The 26,122-nt window shown below is 33.4% G+C and overlaps 1 protein-coding gene across 1 annotated transcript in view; it reads right to left on the bottom strand.

Annotated features, from left to right (window-relative positions):
* fig4a (FIG4 phosphoinositide 5-phosphatase a) overlaps window positions 1-15,668 on the bottom strand; it is a 63,627-nt gene extending 47,959 nt beyond the window's left edge. Inside the window, exons 1-9 of the mRNA XM_039690088.2 lie at window positions 15,541-15,668; window positions 14,708-14,812; window positions 10,622-10,720; window positions 9,958-10,081; window positions 5,265-5,421; window positions 4,152-4,202; window positions 3,300-3,430; window positions 2,535-2,663; window positions 164-264 (exon numbers count right to left, since the gene is read on the bottom strand). Coding sequence (XP_039546022.2) covers window positions 164-264; window positions 2,535-2,663; window positions 3,300-3,430; window positions 4,152-4,202; window positions 5,265-5,421; window positions 9,958-10,081; window positions 10,622-10,720; window positions 14,708-14,770 — 855 coding nt within the window. The 5' untranslated portion in view covers window positions 14,771-14,812; window positions 15,541-15,668. The remainder of the gene's footprint in view (window positions 1-163; window positions 265-2,534; window positions 2,664-3,299; window positions 3,431-4,151; window positions 4,203-5,264; window positions 5,422-9,957; window positions 10,082-10,621; window positions 10,721-14,707; window positions 14,813-15,540) is intronic.
* Between the last annotated feature and the right edge of the window lie 10,454 nt (window positions 15,669-26,122).

Here is a 26,122-nt window from a genome sequence, read left to right as displayed (position 1 = left end):
TGTTTCAGTCTGCACTTTTAAAGCCTCGTGAAGCTTTAACGGCCGACAGCCTTAGAGCAAACCAACATTACGTCATCACACCTGAACACACAGAGATAAACACACAGCAGAACCAGAGCTTGTGTCGGACAGGTTACACACACACACACACACACTTGTGTACCTCGCAGTTTGCTCCTCGCTTGAGGAATCGTGTGCCAGCGAAGCGACTGGAGCGGCGAGCGATCAGCGTGACGTACACCGGCCGACCGTAGATCAACAACTCTGAAGAGGAGACAGCTCAAGGAACAACAACACACTCTGACACACTCAATACAGTCTATATAATATCTACAATCTATAATATCAGAGGCTATATAAAAATATTTCAAGACTTTATGCGTTATAATTGTGATGATGAGTCTATGTAATACATTAGTTTTACTTTTTAAGTTGAATTACTGAAATAAATGAACTTTTGCACCATATTCTCATTTTTAGAGTTGCACCTATATATAAAGCTTAGTCTATATAATCGTTTTACGTTCCTCTTAACGTGTCCGTCAAAAATAAACCCGTTTTTTTTTTTTTCAATTAAATGAATTTACAATATTTTATTTTGTTAATGATTTATTTTTTTAGGGGATTCTTTTAATACTAATTTCTATTTACGCTGTATTTATAATCCATTTATTCACTTTTTGAGCATACACTCTTAGAAGAAATGGTTCTATTTAGAACCAGAAATGGTTCCATCCCCCGCTTCATATATGGAACTCCAAAATGGTTCTATATAGAACCATTTTTTTTTTGGTAAAAGGTTCTATTGGCCAAGTATGGAACCCCAGGGTTCTATATAGAACCCAGAGGAACCCTTTTTTTAAGAGTGTATAGAACCTTTTAGGGGTTCCAAATACGTAGCGCTGATAGAACCTTTTAAGGTTCTTTTCTTCTAAGAGTGTAGACCTGAAAATGTCATTTCCAACATAAACTGTCGTAAATCTGAAATGCTATTATTGCTGAAGTGAAAAAAGTTTGAAAAAGTGAACTTGGAAAAAGTTACACAATTTTACGTGTATCGTTATGAAAAATGGACAAAAATACTATTTTAAAATTTTTATATGAAACATATTTTCAAAATCACGTTTTGCTCTAAAACTACATGAAAATAAAATAAATAAATAATCTAAACAAGTTGTGTTCCAAATTTGAGGTTGAAATCTCAAAAATTAGTGTGTGTTTACACTGCATGTGCCAAAAGTTTTTTTTACCAATGAAGTAAAAGAAAAAAGTTTAAAAAAAATTTCAGAAAAGTTTGGAGTCGTTAAATATTTTTTTATATTTTTGAAAGAGTCTCTTCTGCTCAACGAAGCTGTATTTATATGATTAAAAATACAGTAAAAAATTATGAAATATTATTCTAATGTAAATCTTCAGTTTTCTATGTGAATATACAGTTATTCCTGTGATCAAAGCTGAATTACTCTTTTGTAACAGATGTCTTTACTGTCACTTTTATTAAGCAAGGATGCATTAAATATACCCAAAGTATCAATTTCTTTCTTTCAAAAAATGTTCTGACCCCACACTTTTCTCCATAATAATCATTTATCAAGCCCTTGTGTTTTTCACAGTAATAAATCTAATGTAATATGGCATCCATGAACCCGTTGACCGCTGGTACGGGCTCGTCACATGAAGTGGGAGAAACCATTACAGCGACACAAGCAATCAACAGCGCCAGACTTTCTCCAGGGGAGTATTTCTCTGTTTCTTTAGCTCTTTCTCTAGCTTTGACCCTGATGAACTCTGGGGAAACAGGTCATGGCAGGATGGATTGTGGAACAGGAGAAACAGGGGAAATAACAGGTGAAAATCAGACCCGATTAACCCTCTAACCCTCTAACCCAGATCAGACCAGCTGGCTTCAGCTCTATTTTCCAGCAGGAAACACAAAAATAAATAAAAATAACAACAAAAATAAATTTTTGCTGCATTTTGCATCAAGGAATTAAATTAAATTAAATAAAAAAAAAAAAGTAAAACGTTTTTGCTGCAATTTGTAGCAGGGAATAAAATAAAATGCAGAAGGTTATAAAATAAAATAAAAATAAATGAAAAATATTACATTAAAAAAATAGACAGTAAAAAGTTTTAGCTGTAGTTTCAGCCAGAGAAAAAATACATAATAAAATAAAACAAAATTTTGTTTTGGGTTTATATGCATTATGCATTTTTTTAATGCAAAATATTAAGTTTAATTAAATTACATTAAAAAGTAGACAGCAAAAAGTTAACTGTTTTCAGGAGGGGAAAATATAATAAAATGATATCTAAAAAAATAAATATGTTTTAACTGTATTTTGCTGAAGGGCATATAATAAATAATAATAAAAAAGAAAAAAATAACATTAATAAGTACATTTATCTGTATTTTGCAGAAGGCAATAAAATAAAATATGTATGTTTTAACTGTATTTTGCAGAAGAGTATAAAACAAAAAAGTGTGTGTGTGGAAAGTAACTGCAAATCTAGATATATATATAAGAGGATACTGGATTGGCCGCAGAATCCGTGGATGATGTACAACAGCCAATCAGGATGCACGATGTCCTTGACCTTCTCCAACAGACTGACGTTCCACACATACTTAGCGTAGGGTTCGTTACTGAAGCCGAGAACAACTGAAACAAACACCGCAATTAACAACTCACACACACACGATACAACAAAAAACACAACACAAATAACTGGAGTCCTTTCCTTATTACAACAAAAATGGCCCAACCAAGCCAGACTTGAGACCTTTCAGACATACATATTGTTTTAATAAAATAAAAATGAAATAAAAATGTAGATTTTAACAGTATTTTGCAGAAGAGTATAAAATAAAAAATAAAATTAAATAAAATTAAATAATATATTAAAGTGTAGATTTTAAACTGTATTTTGCAGAAGGGTATAAAATAAAAAATAAAATACAAATAAATGAAGAAATAATAAAAAAAAAATGAAAACTACAAAATTAGTACAATTATATATAAAATAAAATCTAAAATATATAATACACACACACGTGTATATATATAAAATATTAAATAACTAAAATACTAAATTGAATATGTATTAATATAAAACACAAAAATATAAAACATAATATAATATAAAATTCAAAAACATTTAATATAAAATTAACCATATCATACTAAAAAAATAAATACATAATTTAACAATCTATACAATTTTAAAAAAATAATAAAATGCAACAAAAATATATAAAATATGTATACAAAAAAGAATGCAATGCAATCTGAACACACCTTGCGTGGGAAGCCCCTCCTCCTCAAAGATGTCGAAGCTGTCCTGTCTTCCACCGGTGTCTCCGGGGTCACAGGTCATCTGGAGCAGCGACACGTTATACTGCAGCGAGTGACTCAGGTCATAGCTGTAACTGAGGGTCAGAGGTCAAAGGGTTACAGGTCATCTGGAGCAGCGAAAACGTTATACTGCAGCGAGTGACTCAGGTCATAGCTGTAACTGAGGGTCAGAGGTCAGAGGGTCACGGGCTGAGAAAAATCCCATTCCTCATTACTGTTGAGCATGAGGACGCACAAAGCATTGTTGCTAGGTGACGGCAGCATCGTTGCTTAGAGATGAAGTGCACTGAATGAACTTCACACAAGTTCACGTGTAATTATTTCAGACTCAGAGTCCGAACACAACGAAAACGTCTTCGATTTTTAGTAACACTTTACAGTAAGGTTCATTAGTTAACATTAGTTAAATAGAAATAAACATTTTATATTTAGACATTTTTTCCTCTCCAGAAATTAATAGAGGAAGGTCTCATTAAAGTCTGAAATTCTTTGGGGGTTTGAAAAAAATAACTTGAGATCATTTGAAAATTTTACCTTAAAAAAATATGCTTGAATATTTTTGAAATATTCATACCTTACATCTCTTCAATATATGAGGAAAGCTATTTCAGCTGCTTCTTTTCGAAAATCAAAGACCATTTTCATGCAGCAAACGCTATAGCCAGATTAATGAAAAGAAGCGAACGGGAAAGGACGAGTGAGGCCACTTCTATCTCAATGATCTGAGAAGATACGCGAGGGCAAGGCATTATGGGTAAGATACGCTTTGAAAAAGGGCTTGAAACGACAACTCACCTGAAGTAGAAGTTACTGGACAGATCCACATTCTGGAATATTCTCACATATCTGTGGGAAAAAAACAACAAAACTTAATGTAAAATTTAATGTAAAAAATGTAAAAAACAGACAAAATTAATGTAAAAAAAACAAAAACTAAAAAAAAAAAGAGAAAACGCAACAAAAGGTCGAGTTTAATCTGAATTAGTTTATCGTATGAAAATGTATTTATTTGGATGCACTTATGATTTTTAAATTGTTTTTCAATGAGTCTCTTCTGCTCACAGTCATCGAGGCTGCATTTATTTGATTAAAAATACAGTAAAATTGTGAAATATTATTCTAATGTAAATCATCAGTTTTCTATGTGAATATATATTAAAGTGTAATTTATTCCTGTGATCAAAGCTGGATTTATCATCATTACTCCAGTCTTCAGTGTCACATGATCCTCCAGAAATCACTCTAATATGAGGATCTGATGATCAAGAGTTATGATTATTATCGATGTAATCAAATCTGCATGGTAGAAGGCCACGATACTGCCAAGGTTAAGCCCAGTAATGCTTCAGACTTAACCTGGACACTAATACACAAGCGGCATCAGGTTGGAAGCACCAGTCTTATAGAGTAAAAAAGTTAATCTCGAATCCTGCACACACACACACACACACACACACACGCGCGGTGAAAATAAGAGATGTGTGAATTGCATCCTGAGGTCAGAGTGACTGACCGCAGCGAGACAGAGTGTGTGAGGAAAACCACACGCAAGAAACAGACAGAGACAAACAATCTACTGGCACACTTACTTATGATTTTTCTTATAAATGACACCTGATAATCAAGTAAAGCTGCTTCAGTGCAGTTGAAATATTACTAACAATAACAAAAGTTATTCCTATGTTTACTTGATAAAGTCAGATTTGACAGCAGAAACTTTTGTATAATTATAAAAGTCGAAACAGACCAGGGTGATCATTTAGAGGCCTAAGAAATGTGTGGGCTTTAATATAATCAGCATAAACTAGCAATACTTTCTGAACACTGTCAGTACATCATGTGACCAAATCCGTAAAACCTAACTGGTCGCTCTTAATACAACTAATGTCTGAGTGTAAACGGACTCACCGGGCCTCATCCGGGTGTGTGACTCTCACCGAGTCATTGGGAATGTAGATCATACTCGTGTCTTCAATCTTATAAATCGAGTGGCCGCCGATGTCAGCCATTTTACGACGTTTCGTGATCAACACGATATAGTAACCCTCCAGAAAGCGCACAAAACCTGAAAGACACCAGAGACAAGAGTAGATCACATTGGTTAACTGCATTAGTTTGGGCCCTAAATGGATTAGTATTTTTTACTTTGTTTTAGCGATCACGACTTACTTTTCTCGCGATCTCGGCAATAAAAGTTGTTTTCTCGTTATCACGACTTACTTTTCTCGTGATCTCGACAATCAAAGTTGTTTTCTCGTTATCACGACTTACTTTTCTCGCGATCTCGGCAATAAAAGTTGTTTTCTCGTTATCACAACTTACTTTTCTCGTGATCTCGGCAATAAAAGTTGTTTTATCGTTATTATCACGACTTACTTTTCTCGTGATCTCGGCAATAAAAGTTGTTTTATCGTTATTATCACGACTTACTTTTCTCGTGATCTCGGCAATAAAAGTTGTTTTCTCGTTATCACGACTTACTTTTCTCGTGATCTCGGCAATAAAAGTTGTTTTCTCGTTATCACGACTTACTTTTCTCGTGATCTCGGCAATAAAAGTTGTTTTATCGTTATCACAACTTGCTTTTTCCGTGATATCGACAATAAAAGTTGTTTTATGGTTATCACAACTTACTTTTCTCGTGATCTCGGCAATAAAAGTTGTTTTATCGTTATTATCACGACTTACTTTTCTCGTGATCTCGGCAATAAAAGTTGTTTTATCGTTATTATCACGACTTACTTTTCTCGTGATCTCGGCAATAAAAGTTGTTTTCTCGTTATCACGACTTACTTTTCTCGTGATCTCGGCAATAAAAGTTGTTTTCTCGTTATCACGACTTACTTTTCTCGTGATCTCGGCAATAAAAGTTGTTTTATCGTTATCACAACTTGCTTTTTCCGTGATATCGACAATAAAAGTTGTTTTATGGTTATCACAACTTGCTTTTTCCGTGATATCGACAATAAAAGTTGTTTTCTCGTTATCACAACTTACTTTTCTCGTGATCTCAGCAATAAAAGTAGTTCTCGTTATCACGACTTACTTTTCTCGTGATCTCAGCAATAAAAGTTGTTTTATCGTTATCACGACTTACTTTTCTCGCGATCTCGGCAATAAAAGTTGTTTTCTCGTTATCACGACTTACTTTTCTCGTGATCTCGACAATCAAAGTTGTTTTCTCGTTATCACGACTTACTTTTCTCGCGATCTCGGCAATAAAAGTTGTTTTCTCGTTATCACAACTTACTTTTCTCGTGATCTCGACAATCAAAGTTGTTTTCTCGTTATCACGACTTACTTTTCTCGCGATCTCGGCAATAAAAGTTGTTTTCTCGTTATCACGACTTACTTTTCTCGTGATCTCGACAATCAAAGTTGTTTTCTCGTTATCACGACTTACTTTTCTCGCGATCTCGGCAATAAAAGTTGTTTTCTCGTTATCACAACTTACTTTTCTCGTGATCTCGACAATAAAAGTTGTTTTCTCGTTATCACAACTTACTTTTCTCGTGATCTCGGCAATAAAAGTTGTTTTATCGTTATTATCACGACTTACTTTTCTCGTGATCTCGGCAATAAAAGTTGTTTTATCGTTATTATCACGACTTACTTTTCTCGTGATCTCGGCAATAAAAGTTGTTTTATCGTTATCACAACTTGCTTTTTCCGTGATATCGACAATAAAAGTTGTTTTATGGTTATCACAACTTACTTTTCTCGTGATCTCGGCAATAAAAGTTGTTTTATCGTTATTATCACGACTTACTTTTCTCGTGATCTCGGCAATAAAAGTTGTTTTATCGTTATTATCACGACTTACTTTTCTCGTGATCTCGGCAATAAAAGTTGTTTTCTCGTTATCACGACTTACTTTTCTCGTGATCTCGGCAATAAAAGTTGTTTTCTCGTTATCACGACTTACTTTTCTCGTGATCTCGGCAATAAAAGTTGTTTTATCGTTATCACAACTTGCTTTTTCCGTGATATCGACAATAAAAGTTGTTTTATGGTTATCACAACTTGCTTTTTCCGTGATATCGACAATAAAAGTTGTTTTATGGTTATCACAACTTACTTTTCTCGTGATCTCAGCAATAAAAGTAGTTCTCGTTATCACGACTTACTTTTCTCGTGATCTCAGCAATAAAAGTTGTTTTATCGTTATCACGACTTACTTTTCTCGCGATCTCGGCAATAAAAGTTGTTTTCTCGTTATCACGACTTACTTTTCTCGTGATCTCGACAATCAAAGTTGTTTTCTCGTTATCACGACTTACTTTTCTCGCGATCTCGGCAATAAAAGTTGTTTTCTCGTTATCACAACTTACTTTTCTCGTGATCTCGACAATCAAAGTTGTTTTCTCGTTATCACGACTTACTTTTCTCGTGATCTCGGCAATAAAAGTTGTTTTATCGTTATCACAACTTGCTTTTTCCGTGATATCGACAATAAAAGTTGTTTTATGGTTATCACAACTTACTTTTCTCGTGATCTCAGCAATAAAAGTAGTTCTCGTTATCACGACTTACTTTTCTCGTGATCTCAGCAATAAAAGTTGTTTTATCGTTATCACAACTTACTTTTCTCGCGATCTCGGCAATAAAAGTTGTTTTATCGTTATCACGACTTACTTTTCTCGTGATCTCAGCAATAAAAGTTGTTTTATCGTTATTATCACGACTTACTTTTCTCGTGATCTCGGCAATAAAAGTTGTTTTCTCGTTATCACGACTTACTTTTCTCGTGATCTCGGCAATAAAAGTTGTTTTCTCGTTATCACGACTTACTTTTCTCGTGATCTCGGCAATAAAAGTTGTTTTCTCGTTATCACGACTTACTTTTCTCGTGATCTCGGCAATAAAAGTTGTTTTATCGTTATCACGACTTACTTTTCTCGTGATCTCAGCAATAAAAGTTGTTTTATCGTTATTATCACGACTTACTTTTCTCGTGATCTCGGCAATAAAAGTTGTTTTATCGTTATCACGACTTACTTTTCTCGTGATCTCGGCAATAAAAGTTGTTTTCTCGTTATCACGACTTACTTTTCTCGTGATCTCGGCAATAAAAGTTGTTTTCTCGTTATCACGACTTACTTTTCTCGTGATCTCGGCAATAAAAGTTGTTTTATCGTTATCACGACTTACTTTTCTCGTGATCTCGGCAATAAAAGTTGTTTTCTCGTTATCACGACTTACTTTTCTCGCGATCTCGGCAATAAAAGTTGTTTTATCGTTATCACGACTTACTTTTCTCGTGATCTCGGCAATAAAAGTTGTTTTCTCGTTATCACAAATTACTTTTTCCGTGATCTCAAACAATAAAAGTAGTTTTCTCGTTATCACGATTTACTTTTTCCGTGATCTCGACAATAAAAGTTGTTTTCTCATTATCACAAATTACTTTTTACGTGATCTCGACAATAAAAGAAGTTTTCTCGTTATCAAGACTTACTTTTCTCATGATCTCGACAATAAAAGTAGTTTTCTCGTTATCAAGACTTACTTTTCTCATGATCTCGACAATAAAAGTTGTTTTCTCGTTATCACGACTTACTTTTCTCGTGATCTCGGCAATAAAAGTAGTTTTATCGTTATCACGACTTAATTTTCTCGTGATCTCGGCAATAAAGTTTCCTAGTTATCACGACTTACTTTTATCGTGATCTCGGCAATAAAAGTTTTATCGTTATCACAACTTATTTTTCTCATGATCACACAACTCAATCCGATGCTGTTTCGTTTTTAATGATGGACTCGTTGAACTGCTGATAACGACGGAACTTGCGACCACATTTGGCTAATGAGGCTTTCGGGAAACACACTCCTGTCCGAGAGCGGATTCACCGGCTTATTATAATTCACAGACAAGCCGTTCAAAATCACTCCGCTAACAGAAGTAAAGCTGAAATCATATAAACAGCAAATAAACGGTAAAGCATGAAACTAGCAACGCCAAAGTAACGGGTTCGATTCCCAGGGAATGCATGAAGCGCCAAACGCATGAAGCGCCAAACACATGAAATGCATAAAATGTACATACTAGATGGAAAAACTAATTTCTAAATATTGATAAATACTATAATAATAGTATATAAATAACACTGACCAGGAAACAGCGATATGAAAATTGTCCGATACCGATAATTTGTTATTTTTAAAAGTCGATAACCGTTATATTGGCCAATTAATCAAAATCCAGATATTTATATAATTTTTGAGAGCCTAATTACAAAAACTGGTCTCTTATTTTATGTATAATGGTATAATTTTGGTATAATTTTATGTAACCGATATGACAGACTTGCACTGAACTGGATATTTGTAAGTGATTCCGATCATATTTCAAGCAATTCAAACCCATCACGTTGAAGCACATCTGAAGTGTCGCAGCGAAAGGAAATGATACATTATTAATCGGCTTAAATATATCGGCCAAATTTTCTTATCGGGCCGATAGCGAAAATATTAACCATATATCGCCCGATACCGACCGATATAAGTCATGCATTCCTAATTAAAACTTAAAGCGAGCAAGGAAATAAACAGAGCAATTCCAAGAGGGTCCTCGCACCCTGGTGTTCCTAAAAAGACTTACCCACAATGCCATGGGCAGAAACGGCTCTGGAAAGACCGGAGGATCCTTTCTGCCCGATCTTAGTGCGATTGCCCAGATCCAGACGGCCCAGGAGCTCTCGCACCTCCAGGTGACTGTAAACATGCTGACACACACACACACACACACACTTAAAACATTTACACTGAACAAAACTAAGGACACATTTAAACGGGGAATTCAGAAATAAAGATTTTTAACTCGAGAGCAAACAAGGTTTCAAATATTGGTAACACTTTACAATAAGGTCCATTAGTTAACTACATTAACGAAGAATGAACAATACTTCAGCATTTGTTAATTTCAACATTTACTAATTAACATTAGTTAATGCACTGTGAACTAACAGTTGGATTTATAATAACGAACATTAACAAAGATTAACAAATACAGTCACAGATCTATTAACTAATGTTTAATAAATTAACCTTATAGTAAAGTGTTACCAAAATATTATTTCCACCACATTAGTGATTTGAATATGCTGGAAATGCCATTTGGTTTCTAGTAGAAACATTAACGAACAACCAGCGACTTATAGATCCAATTGTGATTTTATATCGATTTGATTTTTATATTTCGCCAATCTTATAGTATGTATGTGTGTGTGTGTGTCTGTGTGATACCCTGATATCAGAACACTCACCTTATCATCAATAATGACCAGATCTCGCGGTTCAGTGCGATCGATCTTCAGGACGCGATGTTTCGTTTGAGCGTTATTACTCCCCACCAGAAAATACCTCTGAGAAAAGAAAAATTACAATCAATGTCCTGGAATCAAACTCCTGTTTAAAAATCTTAAATGGACGTTAGGGTGAAAAATTCATCGAAACATTTGAGTGTCACATTATTACATCCCAAAAACGTCCCACTGTGGTGAAAATCCAGCATTAAATGATGTTTACATGTCTATTTTTAATATGCTTTAAGACGCAGCATGTGTAAGTTCATAAGTCAAGAGCATTGCTGAGTATTTCGTCCTTAAAACTGCAGTGCTGCAAGTTTAAGGTTTTTATCTAGCCAAATGAGCGGTCATTTAAAAAATAAATAAAAAAAGTTTAAGTTTTATAAGCACAACTGATCGCCTTTGGTCCCCATTGAAGTCCATTATATGGAGAAAATCCTGGAATGTTTTCATCAAAAACCTTAATTTCTTTTCGACTGAAGAAAGAAAGACATGGACATCTTGGATGACATGAGGGTGAGTAAATTATCAGCAAAAGCTTTTTTTAAAAGTGAACTACTGCTTTAATGGCATTTTTTCCTTTTCCACAGGAGCTATTATTGCTCTACCACAGTTTTCTAAAGGCCATAATGACTATAATGTTATATTGAAATGTTAATGTTAAACAATTTGGGATGCTCTACACTCTAAAAAATGCTGGGTTGTTTTAACCCAACTTTGGGTCAAATATGGACTAACCCAGCCGTTGGGTTAAATTTTTACATTACATTTTTAACCCAACATTTCGGGTTTGTCCATATTTGACCCAAAATTGGGTTAAAACAACCCAGCATTTTTTAGAGTGTAGGCATGTTTCAGCTGAAATTATTATTTTTTTTACCATATGTGTGTATTACATGTTGTGATGCATCGAGCACAAACCAATAAGGTGTCAGAATGGTATATGTTTATACTTCTCATCCAATCACAATCAAATGCACTCGATCCAGTTTTTTTTTTTTTTAACGATGACAAGCTGGAATGAAACAGGAGGAACGGGGCTATTAAAAAAGTAGAAGTAAAAAAGTCGTCTACTCCAGTAAAGTATAGATACCCAAAATTTCTACTTATATTAAGTACACTCTAAAAAATTCTGGGTTGTTTTAACCCAATTTTGGGTAAAATATGGACAAACCCAGCCATTGGGCTACATTTTTAAATGACATTTTTAACCCAATGTTTGAGTTTGTCCATATTTGACCCAAAATTGGGTTAAAACAACCCAGCATTGTTTAGAGTGTAAGGTAACAAAGTATTTGACACCTCTGCTCATACATCACAATCAGTGTTGGGTAAGTTACTCTAAAAAAGTAATTAATTACTAGTTACTAATTACCTCTTCAACAGTGTAATTAGATTACTGTACGAATTACTCTCTCTTAAAAGTATTTAATTACTTTTAATTACTTTTAAAATCCCATATCACTCTCAACCAGCTGAATAATACAAGGATAGACATGAATCTGTTTTAATTCTTTCAAATAAATACTATAAAATTGCATGAATTATCCTTAAACTGACCAAGGTGGAGAAGGTTACATTATAAAAACATACTTTTTAACATCAGACAATACATTTTGATGTTAAACCCACTATTGTTTTATGTCTGATCTCATGACTTTTCATACATATTTTACAATAATTACGTACGAATTCACAAACGAATTTGTACGAGTGCGGTCGTACGATTTAGACGCCTAAACGAATCGCTGTGAGATCGGATTGATCTTTACACAGTATTTACCTCAATTACATCAGAAGTGACTGTAATTAAATTACAGATAAATGAAGAGTAATCCTTTACTTTACATTTTCAAGGGAAAAGTAATTAAATTACAGTAACTAATTACTTAGTAATTAGTTACACCCAACACTGATCACAATAATGACAATTTGATTCAAAATAATAGTTTTATGTATATTCCGTCCATGTTCTTGACATGTTCTCATTAGATCATCCAGCAGATTACCAAAACGAAGAAAGAAAAACAGTTTGCTCTGTATTTGGACAGATTTCCAGGAACGACACATTAAAGCTCTCAGTGAGAAGGAAACATCGAGAGGAGAACACAGCGAGACAGACAGTCTTAACACGTCCTCACATTATTCCAGTCTATGAATGTGCAACAAGCGGCCTGGTGTGTCCTGTTCTGTGCTAAAAACACAATGGTCAAACACGGCGTAATGTTAAAGGATTCACACTGGACTGGACTGACTGTAAGTCTGAACATACGAGCATAACATCAAATTCAGTCAGATCAAATAACTTGCCTATGAACTGCAAAAAAAGTGGATAAAAAAAAATGATGTGGATTAAAAATGAAGAAAAAAAAACAGATAGTGTCTAAAATACACACTGTAAACGCTAATCTATATAAAACAGTTCATGACATGCTATATCAGCTACTCATATTTTTTTCATAATACTTAGATTGCATAAAACTACTTATTAAATCTTATTAAAATAGCTCTTTCTGCGGTTCAGACATCAGGTCTGTTTGATGGCAGAGAAACACTGCCATCTAGCAGTGGAGTAATATTTCACAATCACAAATATTACAAATAATATTATAATATTATACTGTGCCACTGTTCGTCCGACTATTACTGTACTTCATTTTATTTTTTATTATAAATTGTTTTAATTATTTACTGTATTTTATTTTTATTATTATGATTTTTTTATCCTAAACTGTTTTAATTATTCTGATTTCTTTTGATTATTTTAATTTCTTCCATGTAACGCACTTTGAATTGCCACTGTGTATGAAATGTGCTATATAAATAAACTTGCCTATTATTAGATCCCATTAGTTATAATTAATTGATGTATTAACTCACAATGAGCAATACAATTGATATAGTATTTATTAATTTTGTTAACATTATTTTATCTCTCCATTAGATAATATTAACAGATACAAATTTTGATTTCAATAATGTGTTAGTAAATGTATTTAAAAAGTATTATTCATTGTTATTTCATGTGAACAAGTGAAACCTTATCGTAAACTGTGTTAAATGTGGAAGTAAATGTTAAAATGAACATTAATACTAATGTAGTTAACTAATGAAACCTTCTTGTAAAGTGTTGCTGTTACAATTTGTGTTCATTGTTACTAAAATACTAAATGCAACGCTGATTATTGTGAGTTTCTTGAATGTTTTGGTTTATATTTTGGCAACAGGACGCCCTGTTGAGTGGGCGGAGTTTAAAGGGTGCGCTCTACACGATCACATGACCAACTCGATCCCATGACCAACTCACAAGACCAGCTCGATCACATGACCAGCTCGATCACGACCAACTTGATCACATGACCAGCCCGATCATGACCAACTCGATCACATGACCAACTCGATCACATGACCAGCGAGCGCCGTTGAGCGCATATTGAGACAAAAGAGAAAAAAAGCCATAAATATATTCAGTCAATCCCATTATAGCTCTAGCTCTGTCCTGTTGCTCAGCTTGAGCCTGTCGGGAACGTCTCCGCTGTGATTGGTCAGTATTGTGGGCGTGACAAGTTTGCTTTTTTGCTATTGGTTGAAGAGGACCTATTATGCTTTTCTCCATGTTGATCTGTGTTTAGTGTGTGTGATGTTGCTGTTTGAGCCTGAAAAAGAGAGTTCTCCTCGATATCAGAGTCAGTGTCTGTCCGAACACGTGCCAATATTCCTCATTGTAATAATTCATACGCAGAATAAAGGGGCGGGGCCTGGTTGAGTTAGTTAATAGTAGAGATGTGCGATAGTAGTACGATCGATCAAGAAAACGATGATTGTAGAGACTTTAAAATATACTATTATTCATAAGAATCGAATCGATTCGGCGGATGGCGGATTATGATTGGGTCAGATCGCCTGTCAATCAAACTCCGTGCGAACGGTCAATTAGAACAATTAGCTGCTGATTCACAATCGCGTTATATGCTGTTCCCAGTATTCAAAAGTTCAAAGGAAATCCATTTATCCTTCAATAATAATAAATGAAATGTGACTTACAGCTCTGGTCTCGTAAAGCACCAGTTTCTGAACTCCTCCAATCACAGCGGCTGTCAGAGGCATGATGATGATGATGATGATGATGTTTCCGTCCAATCAGTGACCCTTCAGACAGTAAACATGCAGATGAGACACAGACATCAGAGGAATCCACACATGCTTTATACTCTGAAACTTTCCTATTATGGCTACAGATCACAAGTTATTAAACTTCAGAATCTGCAAATAACTAATCAGTAATTAATCATGAACACTGCATTTTTATTTAGCAACGATTCCACACAAAAGACGCTCCATATTTAGTTAAAAAAATTTGCTTTTTAATTTAGCTCTCTCTCTTTAGAAGCTACATAATATATCTATCATAATATAATAACGTATTTAATATTAATATATGTTTTCCAGAAGAAAATATAAGAACAATTTAAACTGATTAATAATCCTGAAAGAACCACAACTGTAAGTACATGCTTTAATGGCAAATGAAAAAGAGGATGTACAACTGTATCTTTTATAATATCATTCAGAAAACAAAACAAGGTTCCAAAGACAAGTTCATTAATTTAATGTCTTCATAAATTTCAAAGATATAAATAAATAATAATAATAACGTCGATTTCACTTCATTGAAGAAATTTAATAAAGGTTGAGTCTTAGTGAATTCATTTTTGCATTTTGATTTAATATGAGTAATAATCTAATGTGAACATGTGAGGAAATGTCTCGTTTAAATGTTTACTGCGTTTAAGGGCTGTTTACTGCCTCCTCTTTGTGTTTTAAAACATAAAACGCTTTCAAAATTACACAATTATAGCCAAATAAATACTACTTACAATCAGAAGACGCCTGCATGAGTGTTGATATCATAGACGGGGTTGATATCTAGAGAAATATTGTCCATAAACAAAACGCTACTGAGTCATGTGACTGTCATGCAGTGCAGCTGAGACGGGGTCTCTGCTGGGACAAAAAACAAGAGCGCGAAAGCGATTTAAAAAAAACAAAAAAAAAACACCTGCGAGTCGCGACTGACTTCTACAGACTACAGGCGCGGGCACGTTTTGTGAGTATGAAAAATTCCGTTGTTTTTGCTTTTTTGCATTTTGTTGAAGTGTTAGATAGATAAGTTAACATGACCTAGACGTTCATTTCCTGAAAGAAACATACAGTGTAAAAGTATTTTACATTTCTGAAGCCCTTTACCGCCTTGATCCAAGTTGTGGGACGGTTGTCAAGTCGTTGATAAGGTGTTCCAGTGTTTTTTAAAGTGTTCCTCTTCAGTTTTGAGTGCTTTCTGGCTAGTTGTTTGCCCAGTGATATGACTTTTGAATGGAGGATCGGGAGCAGGAGTTTGTTCAAATCGGTTCAAATGCTGGAAAATGGGCCGTTTCCATGGCCGTTACTCATCACAATATAACGATAACTTCTTGTTTAAAAAGCCCGCGCTTCTTCAGTTATGTACGCTTTATTGGATTAGGATTGGGACAATATTGATTGATTTATTGATTTTATTTGACCACTTAAATATAAAAATATGAAACAGAAACTGCGACATAGATTAAAAAATAAATAAATAGTCAGGCGGATAACAAAATAATACAAAAAAAAATTAAAAAAACAAAAACAAAATAATAAGCCCAAAGACTTTTTTCAGTATATCTTTTTGACTAAACAATATAAGTACAAACTTGACATAATGTGCTTTTGTAAGTTTTCCTACATGGGCAATTCAATGCCATATTCAGATTTGAGAAGTAATGTGATGAAGCTGCGTAGATATTGCATAAATAGTTGTTTTTAAACTATGTATACTAGTTATTATTATAATTATTATTATTGATATTATCAAGCTACATTTACTTACTTTGTATTTTGTTTTTAAGGTCAAATGTACAAACAAATACAAAAGTTACAAACTTTATTGAGTAGGCTGCTACCATTTGTATAACCACAAATACCGTAGTTAAACTATGCTCTATGCTTTTATATCTAAACAAATGGTTATTTTGTAGCTAACCTTGTTTTATATATATATATATATATATATATATATATATATATATATATATAGTAAAACCATGGTTAATTTTCGTAAGGTTAAATACAGTTTAACCTGTAGGAGTGACCGTGAAGATGCAGTTCTCTTCGGTTCCTGTAGATGTCGCTGTGAGTTCATACATCGAGAAGCAGGGGTTTCTTTTATGTGTAAAGTTCAATAAATTAGGTTTGTAGTTTTGTACTATTATCATTCTGTAGAATAAAGTAGTCTTAATGCCCAATAGTATCTTGTTGAATTTTATTTTATTTTAATACTGACGGTGGTATTACATGTTTATTTTGATTTCGTTTTTACATATTTTAGAGTTATTTTAAATGGAAAGAAATCAAGACAGAAATGTAAGTTCTGGGGCCCGTTTCAATAAGGAGGCTCAACCAACTCTGAGTTAAAGCTTGAACTCTGAGTTGACTTACCCTGAGATGGGAAACTCTGAGTTTTCGGTTACAGAACAGCTGAAATGAGTTAGTTCAATCAACTCTGAGTTGACTGACTCTGAGTTAAGCGCGTGCACCACAACTATAAAAAGCCATTATCAATGGAGCGCAGATATTATGAGTCACCATGGCAACAGCGCCAGACAAAAAGAGGTGTTAGGTGTAATTAATTAACAAGTGATCTAAATATTGTAATTTAATTAAGGGGGTTACTCTTAATTCTTCTGTAATTTAAAATAAAATATGATGCAATTACATTAAAAAAGCTACTGCATAAACTATAGAACAATTGAGTATAAAACAATAGTGCATTTAACATACATTTTTAAAAGTTATATGTTTTATGTAACCTTCTCCCTCTACACACTTTGATCAATTCAAGAATAATTCATGCAATTGTATATTGTTAATCTGAAAGAATTAAAAGTGCTGTTTCTTGTCTCTTCTCTTTGTGTTAATCAAGTAGTTGAGGTTGATATAGGATTTAGTAATGTAGACCAATACTTTCTAGAGATAGTAAGTATTACATTAATCTAACTACACTGTTTAAGATGTCATTTGTGGTTAATAATTCATAACTATTTTACAGTAACTTACTGTTATAATATCAGAGGTGAAACTGGAAGAATGTTATTCAACCTAAAGTAGGCTACTATTACTTTGATACATTTTTACTTAAGTAAAAATACCAGTCTAAAAATCTAAAAAGTAAAAAGTAGCTAATTTAAAACAGTAAAAGTTGCTGAGTAACTTGTTTAACAGTGGGGGTGGGGTGCGGGACTCCCCCATGTGGGGTAAGAGAGTTTCACAGTATAAGAACCGTCTCAGAAAATATCACGGTTTATGGTATTAAACAATTATTAAATATATAAACAGCATTATTAAATTACGGTTATTATTATTATCATCAGTTAAAATGAAAATGAGTTAAATAAATTAAACATTTGTTCAATAAAACATATGTAATCAACTAACTTCAATAATTGATTATGAATAATATTAACGTCTTATTTTTATCATTAATAACTTATTAAATTATGTTTGAAAAACAATTGAGTTCTATTAAATGTTTTTTATTCCAATTTTTTTAATGATTTAATAGAAATATATTATAAAAAATGGTGGTAATCAAATAAAAGTTTAGCAAACGTTTTAATCCTTTTACTTTTTGGCAAATTGCTGCAAAACAGATTTAGTCAATTGAAACATGGACAAACAATATATATTCCTTAAAGAATGTGTAAATACATTTTATTGTTAGTGTTTAAACAGCACTTCCTCTTTAAAAAAGGGGAGGAGACCGCAAGAAACTCTGAGTTTACTGAAGAAAACCTGCTCCCGACCAGGTTAGGTTCACAGAGTAAGTTACCATGGTAACTGACTCTGAGTATAAGTTACCTCTCTTTCAGAAACGGGCTTGACTTACTCTGCTTTCTCGGGTTTGATATACCCACCTTTCTGAAACGGAAAACCCAGAGTTTCCCTCATTTCAGGGTTAACATACTCAGAGTTTTCACTTAACCTCCTTTCTGAAACGGGCCCCTGCTCATTTAAGTTTGTGTTGTGTTTTGCTTCATCTGTTGTGTCGGGATACATTTTGAACTACAAGTATCATTTGAGTATTAATGTCTGCTTAATATCGAACACTTTAATTTAATGCTTATTAAGCACAACTTATATGCCTCTCTTTATTTCTTACCATTCAAAATAACTCTATTGGCATACACTCACATATATGTCGAAATAAATACATAAAAAGAAAGAAATTAAAATAAACAAATAAATAACGTGCCACTGTCAAAATGAAAGTAAATGCAAGATAATATTGGGCATTAAGATTACTTTATTCTACTAAAAAACTAATTTACTGTACTTTTACACACACTCATGCCCATAAAGACTTATTCTACAAACCCGAACCAAGCAGTCTCTGAGAATTAGTTGAAATTTGTGCATTTTAGTTAAAATGTGTAAAGTAGACAATCAATCAAAATAGAGTGTACCCCAAAAATTAAACCGAGGAATAGAAAGGAATGATTGCTTGAATGAGAAAATTAGATAAAAAAAAAATAATAATAATCTAACATGATGTGACCATGGATCCCAAACCCAGTCACGAGTGGCCCAAAATATTATGGATTTTTTTTTATGCCGAAAAAATCATTAGGATATTAAGATCATGTTCCATGAAAATATTTAGTAAATTTCCCACCGTAAATATAAACGTTTATTTTTGTGAGTGGATGCCGCACAATCACCAACATAAATGCACAACTTTAAAGGCGATTTTCTGAATGTTTAGATTTTTTTGCCCCCTCAGATTCCAGATTTTCAGCCAAATATTGTCCCATAACAAACCACACATCAATGGAAAGCTCATTTATTCAGTATCAGATGATGTATTAAATCCCAATCGCAAAAAAAAGTGACCCATGTGGTCCCGGGTCGCATGGTTTAACTAGTTCCTCTCTGCTGTATCCTGCTGGTATTTTGACAGCATTATCACTGCGAGAGAGATTAGTCGTCTTCGCAATCGTTGTGGCGCCGGCGTGTCCCTCCTCCGGCAGACGGGGTTTGTGTTGGCAGCCCAGAGAGGCTTCTGGGAAACGTCGGTCCTCCAAAAGCCCGTCTGCACCTTCACGGTCCCTTTTAAAGTCCATTTCCTCGTCTTATACTTCTCTTCCGCTAAACAAACACATTCTGTCATCCTGAAACATCCTGGAGATTTCAGACTCCAGATCCGACTCTGTCGGCTCCAATCAAAGATGTGTTTTTGCTCACCAGAGGAAATTATTAGTAGCCTATTACTCAAGATTTGTTCTTGACTCTGTGTTTCTCCTGAACACTTTATTAGTTAACTACATTAGTTAACATGAACTAAGAATGAACCAAATGGAAGCGTATTGCATTGCATTCACTTGAAGAAAGTAGATTTTACTTCAAGTGAATGCAATACGCTTCCGTACAGCCTTATTAATATTAATTGAAACATCATAATACACTATATTAAAATCAAATGTTTGTTGTCATTAGTTAATGCATTGTGAACTAACATGAACAGCTGGATTTTTACTAACTAACATGAACAAAGATGAATAAATACTGTAATAAATGTGTTGTATATAACTAACGTTAACTAATGAACCATATTTTACTGTAAAGTGTCAACAAATCTTTATAGGAGCACAAAAACAGGCCAAATTGAGTCAATTGTTGCCTTACATTAAGATTAGAGCAAATTAGCGACTGGTTGCATTTTTAAAGAAATTACAGTTTTTTTTATTCGCTTTGGTACTATTTTCACAAGTAAGGTGTACATTTTCAAAACTCTTAGTACAAAAATCCAAACTGATCACACTTGTAACGCAGCTAGTCATTTTTTCAAAACCTGATGTAATGCTTTCAATCAGTTGCGCATGTTTTCAGTCCACATAATCATTATTTCAAACACAAGATTATTGTAATATGTAATGAGAACATTTGGTTTAATCACTGAAACACAACAATATGATCTTCTTTCATTTTAGTACTTTTAACAATCAGTTCATCCAACAGCAAACAATGCAAGATACATGTTTCAAATCGGCCTTAGAAGTGCTGAAATGAATATATGCTACAGTACTATAAAAGACAGATTACACAGTTTTACTGTAACATTAGGCAAGCATTAAAACACTTACAGTACCCAACATTTACATAATCTATAATTTCCAAATATCCATCATATATGTAATCAAGTTACTGTAAGGATCAATGAAGAAATCCCCTACAATCATTTAGGCAAATTTTCTTTTTCAGATATAATTGTACAGTAACATAGGTATACTTTCTATAATGAAATGTAACTACATAAATGAGAACAAAACATAACATTTAGTGCACACATTACGTAAATTACAGTATATAGTGGCCAATTGTGGTTACCACTATGTGAAATCAATTAGCTATAACGAGTATTCATCATGTGTGGTTACATGTAATTTACTGTAAGTATTCATACAAACACACATTTTATTTCTGTAGTTCTCAAAATCCATAAACTGTATATTGCTGAAATGAAAATCTATGTTTACCAAATGATTAATTGATTAACCATTAAGATCTGTTGGATTAAATAATAGACAAAAGTATTAAACTGAACAAAAAGAGATGCAAATCAAAAGTTTGATAGTAAGAGCTTTACTGTGAATGAAACAATAATGTAGATGAAACACTTATTTTGTGTTGTGAAAAGGATACTTTGTGATTGTGTGAATTGTACTAACACAGTTGAAAACATGATGAAATGTTTGAAAAAAGTGCACTTTTGATGATCTGTTGTGATATTAGCACTAAGAGTTTTGAAAATGTACACCTTACTTGTGAAAATAGTACCAAAGCGAATAAAAAAAAAACTGTAATTGTCTCTCTGATTATTTCTAAGCTATTTAGCACTTCTGGGGTACAGTGCAAAACAATCTGTCCTTACTTATAGTTGTTATATTGTATATAAAATGTTATATATTTTAAATATATTTTATATATTTTTGTCTTGTTTCCAGTCCAAAATATCAAACATTCCTTAAATCAAGATGCATTTGCTAAAGTATTAAAATGCCATAAGATTAAGTCTTGTTTTCTGTGCAAATAAATTAAAATTAAGTGAGTTTTTGCTTAAAACAAGCTAAATTATCTGCCAGTGGGGGTCAGGTCTTGTTTCTGTTAAAATTAATATTATTTTTCTGAGCCCATTGGAAGATAATTTTGCTTGTTTTAAGCAAAAACTCACTTAATTTTTTATTAATTCCCCTGGAAAATAGGCTACTCATCTAGTAAATGGATCTTAATTAAAGTATTTTTCGATATTTGGAGTGGAAACAAGACAATGTTTGACCTTTGACCTGAAATACCATTACATAAAATATCTATAGCCGCTCAGATCGTGGAAGAGTTTGTCGAGAAGGTCATATTGATATCTTTCATGTTTCTCGCATCTCTGCGTGAGATCGAGTGTTGTTGCCCGTCACCTTGAGACGGTTTGGATAAACGCTGTGCGTGAGCGTCAGCGAAGGCTTAGCTTTGACTATCACTGATAATCTCAAGAACACAAAACACAAACACCTGCTGCTCAATGAGGGGTGCGTGACGAGAGATGTGCTCGTCATCAGAGATCCTTCATTTATACACTTTAAAGCAGCTCTAGAATAAAGTTAATGTGCAGATAAAGTTCATTTTGAATCCCTTCCATTACAACGATCATAAGTTATTAACTAGTTGTTAACTTACGTACATATTACGATAGGAAGATGTTTAAAAAAAAGTCAGGTCAGATCTCATGACAAATATGGCCCTAGTTTTCCCAAGTTCTGTTTAAATGTTTAAATAAAATTTAAGTCTAAAAGTTAGTTTTAAGTCCCCCTGTAGTCAATTTTATCCCTTAAAACACGTATTGGATCACCAAAATCACATATTTAAAGTTTTTCCTTGAAAAATCATCTTCATGCCTTAAAATATCTTGAATGTAACTCGAGTCGACACCCTCGCCTCATTTAGTATGCGTGGTGCTATGAATATGCAGATTAGCTCCGCCTCCACTCACTCACTCACTTCCCACTAGAAGTAAAAAGAAGTTGCCAATACTTTTGCATTGATTTACTGTTAACAAACTTGCTGAGAGCGATGTTTAGATGAATATGTAAATATATATATCAAATCAATCAAATATGATTGATATAATAAATTATATATCGAATATCAAATATGCGATACGATAATGCTTAAAGTGCGTAAAACATTATTTTTGTGAACATCGGTGTTTTACTGTTGCGTGAGAAGTGTTATTAACATCAGTGTGTTCAGAGGTTATTAAACAACAGAAACTGAATAATCAAATAAAACACTGCTTTGTTTTCACTGTATGAATTTAATATATCCTGATTATCATTATTGAGCCGAGAGCAGTGTCTGTTGTTTATGCACTGTAAAAAATATTTGCAAGATTTGTTATCACAACATATTTTCTTTTGTCAAATCGACTTTATAATAATTTATTTAGTTGAGATAACTTATTATTTTGAGTTTTATTAAATTAATCTCACTCACTTTTTCCAGTTCAGTCAACTTAAAATTTTAAGGCAACCCAGGTTACTTACTTATTTAAGTTAAACCAACAATATTTTTTTTACAGTGTAGTAATCACAACATTTTTTTTTCTTTTGTCAAATCAACTTTAATAATTTATTTATTTCAGATAACATATTATTTTGAGTTTCTGATGATTAAATCATTATCCTTCATTGTATTAACTCACTTTTTCCAGTTCAATCAACTTAAAATTTTAAGGCAACCTACTTACTTTTTTAAGTTAAACCAACAATATTTTTTTTTACAGTATGATTGCAAGCCGCTGAGATATGCATATCGGGATACATATACATTTGCAATATTTCGATAATTTCGATACATTGTGCAGCGCTAACAAACTATTCAAAAACCGAATAATCCACTTAGATCAACAATATTATTGATCACCTGCATTGACACTATTATGAGAACTGAGCGTGACGATGACATCACGCTTTTCTCCATAGAGCCTATATATATACAGTATGTATATAAATGAACTAAATTAATAACTTTTTTACAACAAAATGAAGCATCACTAAACTGACTTAAGCTGTACTGTGACGCTATTCTCTTCTAGAATCAAACTTTGCTGCATTATTGTCCTGTTATCTCTGTAAAACACTGTATTGTATAAAGTGCTGTGTAAATAAAGCTTTCCTCGTCGGACACAGGAGATACTCGCGTGTCTCGGGTTTAGGGGCCGTTCTTCTCTGGTGGTCTGGCTGATAGAGACGCCTCAGGGGTCAGAGGTCACAGACCCCAAAACCCCCACTGACCACTTCAAACGAAACACACCTTATGGAAAGATTATAGACTGTAGATGTTTTTTTATCACAATCGCTGTATTGATTCCTTTACTTGTTTCTTGCTAATTTTGTGTGTTGATTCCAAAATTACCGCTTTCTCTTCTCATCAAATCTACAGTTTCGTGCGTTCGTTAATCAGGCCTTTTATTATATTATCCCATTTGTCAGCAGGAAAACTCCCACAAAGACACGATTACTATATCTTGGATTTATGTTAGATTAATGGCCAGTAGACATTATTTACGGTGAATGAAAAGTACTGATCGGCATATTTATTTATAAACGTATGTTTTGGTAAAGCTTTGATTATTGCGTTGAGTATTGAAAGATTTTGTCATCAAAAAAAAAACCGAACGTTTGACTGTTTGTGTTATTTGGAGAAGATAACAGGGAATGTCGTCTAGTTTTAATAATGTTATTTCTGCCTCATTAATGGAGTGTTTCAGTTAGACGTCCGTCTGACACTTTTTAAATGTAACTTTTAAAAGTAACATTCCATTAAAGTTTGAATTAAACTGTTTTTTTTTTTTTTAAATGAACATTCCAAAATGGATTTCCACAACATAATGGGAATATTAGTGAAACATTCTAAGAGCATAATTTTGTTAGCTAGTATAAATACACAATAAAAATATATATATTCTTATTTTTTTGGGGGGAAAATGACTTTTTGAACGCAACCATCAGAGTTGGTGATATTAAATTGCTTTTCTCAAGATGCAGGGCTGTGTTGTTTGATGAAAGGGTTGTGTGTGTGTGTGTGTGTGTGTGTTATCTGTGTGAGGTCAGATGTGTCCTTCAGTCAGCACAACACCATGATAACACAGTAAACAGCCTAATAGAGCCTGAACAACGAGACGCTCCCTGTCTTTCTGTGTGTTACCGTGCTCTTACTGTACACCGCCTGCTGGTTGAACAAACACTTGCATGCGTACAGTAGTATTATTAAGAAACTTAATGATTAACATTAATGTTAAGTATATAAAATACACAGATGTAACTCAAAATATTAGAATATCATGCAAAAGTTCATTTATTTCAGTAATTAAAAGGTGAAACTAATATATTATATAGACTCGTTACATGCAAAGTGAGATATTTCAAGCCTTTATTTGTTATAATTGTGATGATTATGGATTACAGATATGAAAACCCCAAATTCAAAATTAGATAATTGTGAAAAGGTTTTCATATCTGTAATCATCATAAGTTGTTTAATGTAAAATCATTTATATTGATATAATCATCACCATTATATGAAAGAAGTGTCTAACGAGTGTGTTACTTTGTAATTAAAGTGGCATAAAACCAATTCGAATACGTGAAAATGAGTGTCTGACTTTTGCATTGAATAATAGAGTGTAAAGAGGATTTTAAAGCTATAATCAAAATAAAATCCAGAAGTGTATTATTAACCCAAATATTTCTATAGATTTTCATTTGAAGCTCTGTTCATTTCTGAAAATGAAGAATTTGGGCTTTAATGTTTTAAAACAGCCGGTCAGTCACACGCTGGTCACGTCTGCTATTTCCAAATAATTGAGTGTGTAAATCTGAGCTCTGCAAGTGTGTGTGTGTGTGTGTTGCAGTCATGCTGTTTACTCAGAATGATAAGCTATGATGGATGTCCAGTGACGGCCCAGGTCACATAGACACACACACACACACACACGTGACATGTGACCGTCCGCATGATAACTAATACTGAACTAAAACATGAATATAGATATCAGAGCCAAACGATGGTGATTATATTCAGTTCCATGAGCGGTTCTGGAAGGACGTTTGGATATTATATTATATTTTATTAATGTGGATGGAATAAATTATGCATAGATGTAGAATAATAGAGCCAGTATTCTGTTAGCTTCAGCGGCGGACGTTACGCACGAGTTCTCCCAACGTTACACTCTAAAAAATGCTGGGTTGTTTTAACCCAATTTTGGGTCAAATATGGACAAACCCGAAATGTTGGGTTAAAAATGTAATGTAAAAATTTAACCCAACGGCT

The sequence above is a fragment of the Pimephales promelas genome, chromosome 13, assembly GCF_988280905.1.
Source record: "Pimephales promelas chromosome 13, fPimPro1.hap1.1, whole genome shotgun sequence".
Classification (NCBI taxonomy): domain Eukaryota; kingdom Metazoa; phylum Chordata; class Actinopteri; order Cypriniformes; family Leuciscidae; genus Pimephales; species Pimephales promelas.
This window is presented reverse-complemented; position numbering and strand designations above follow the sequence as displayed.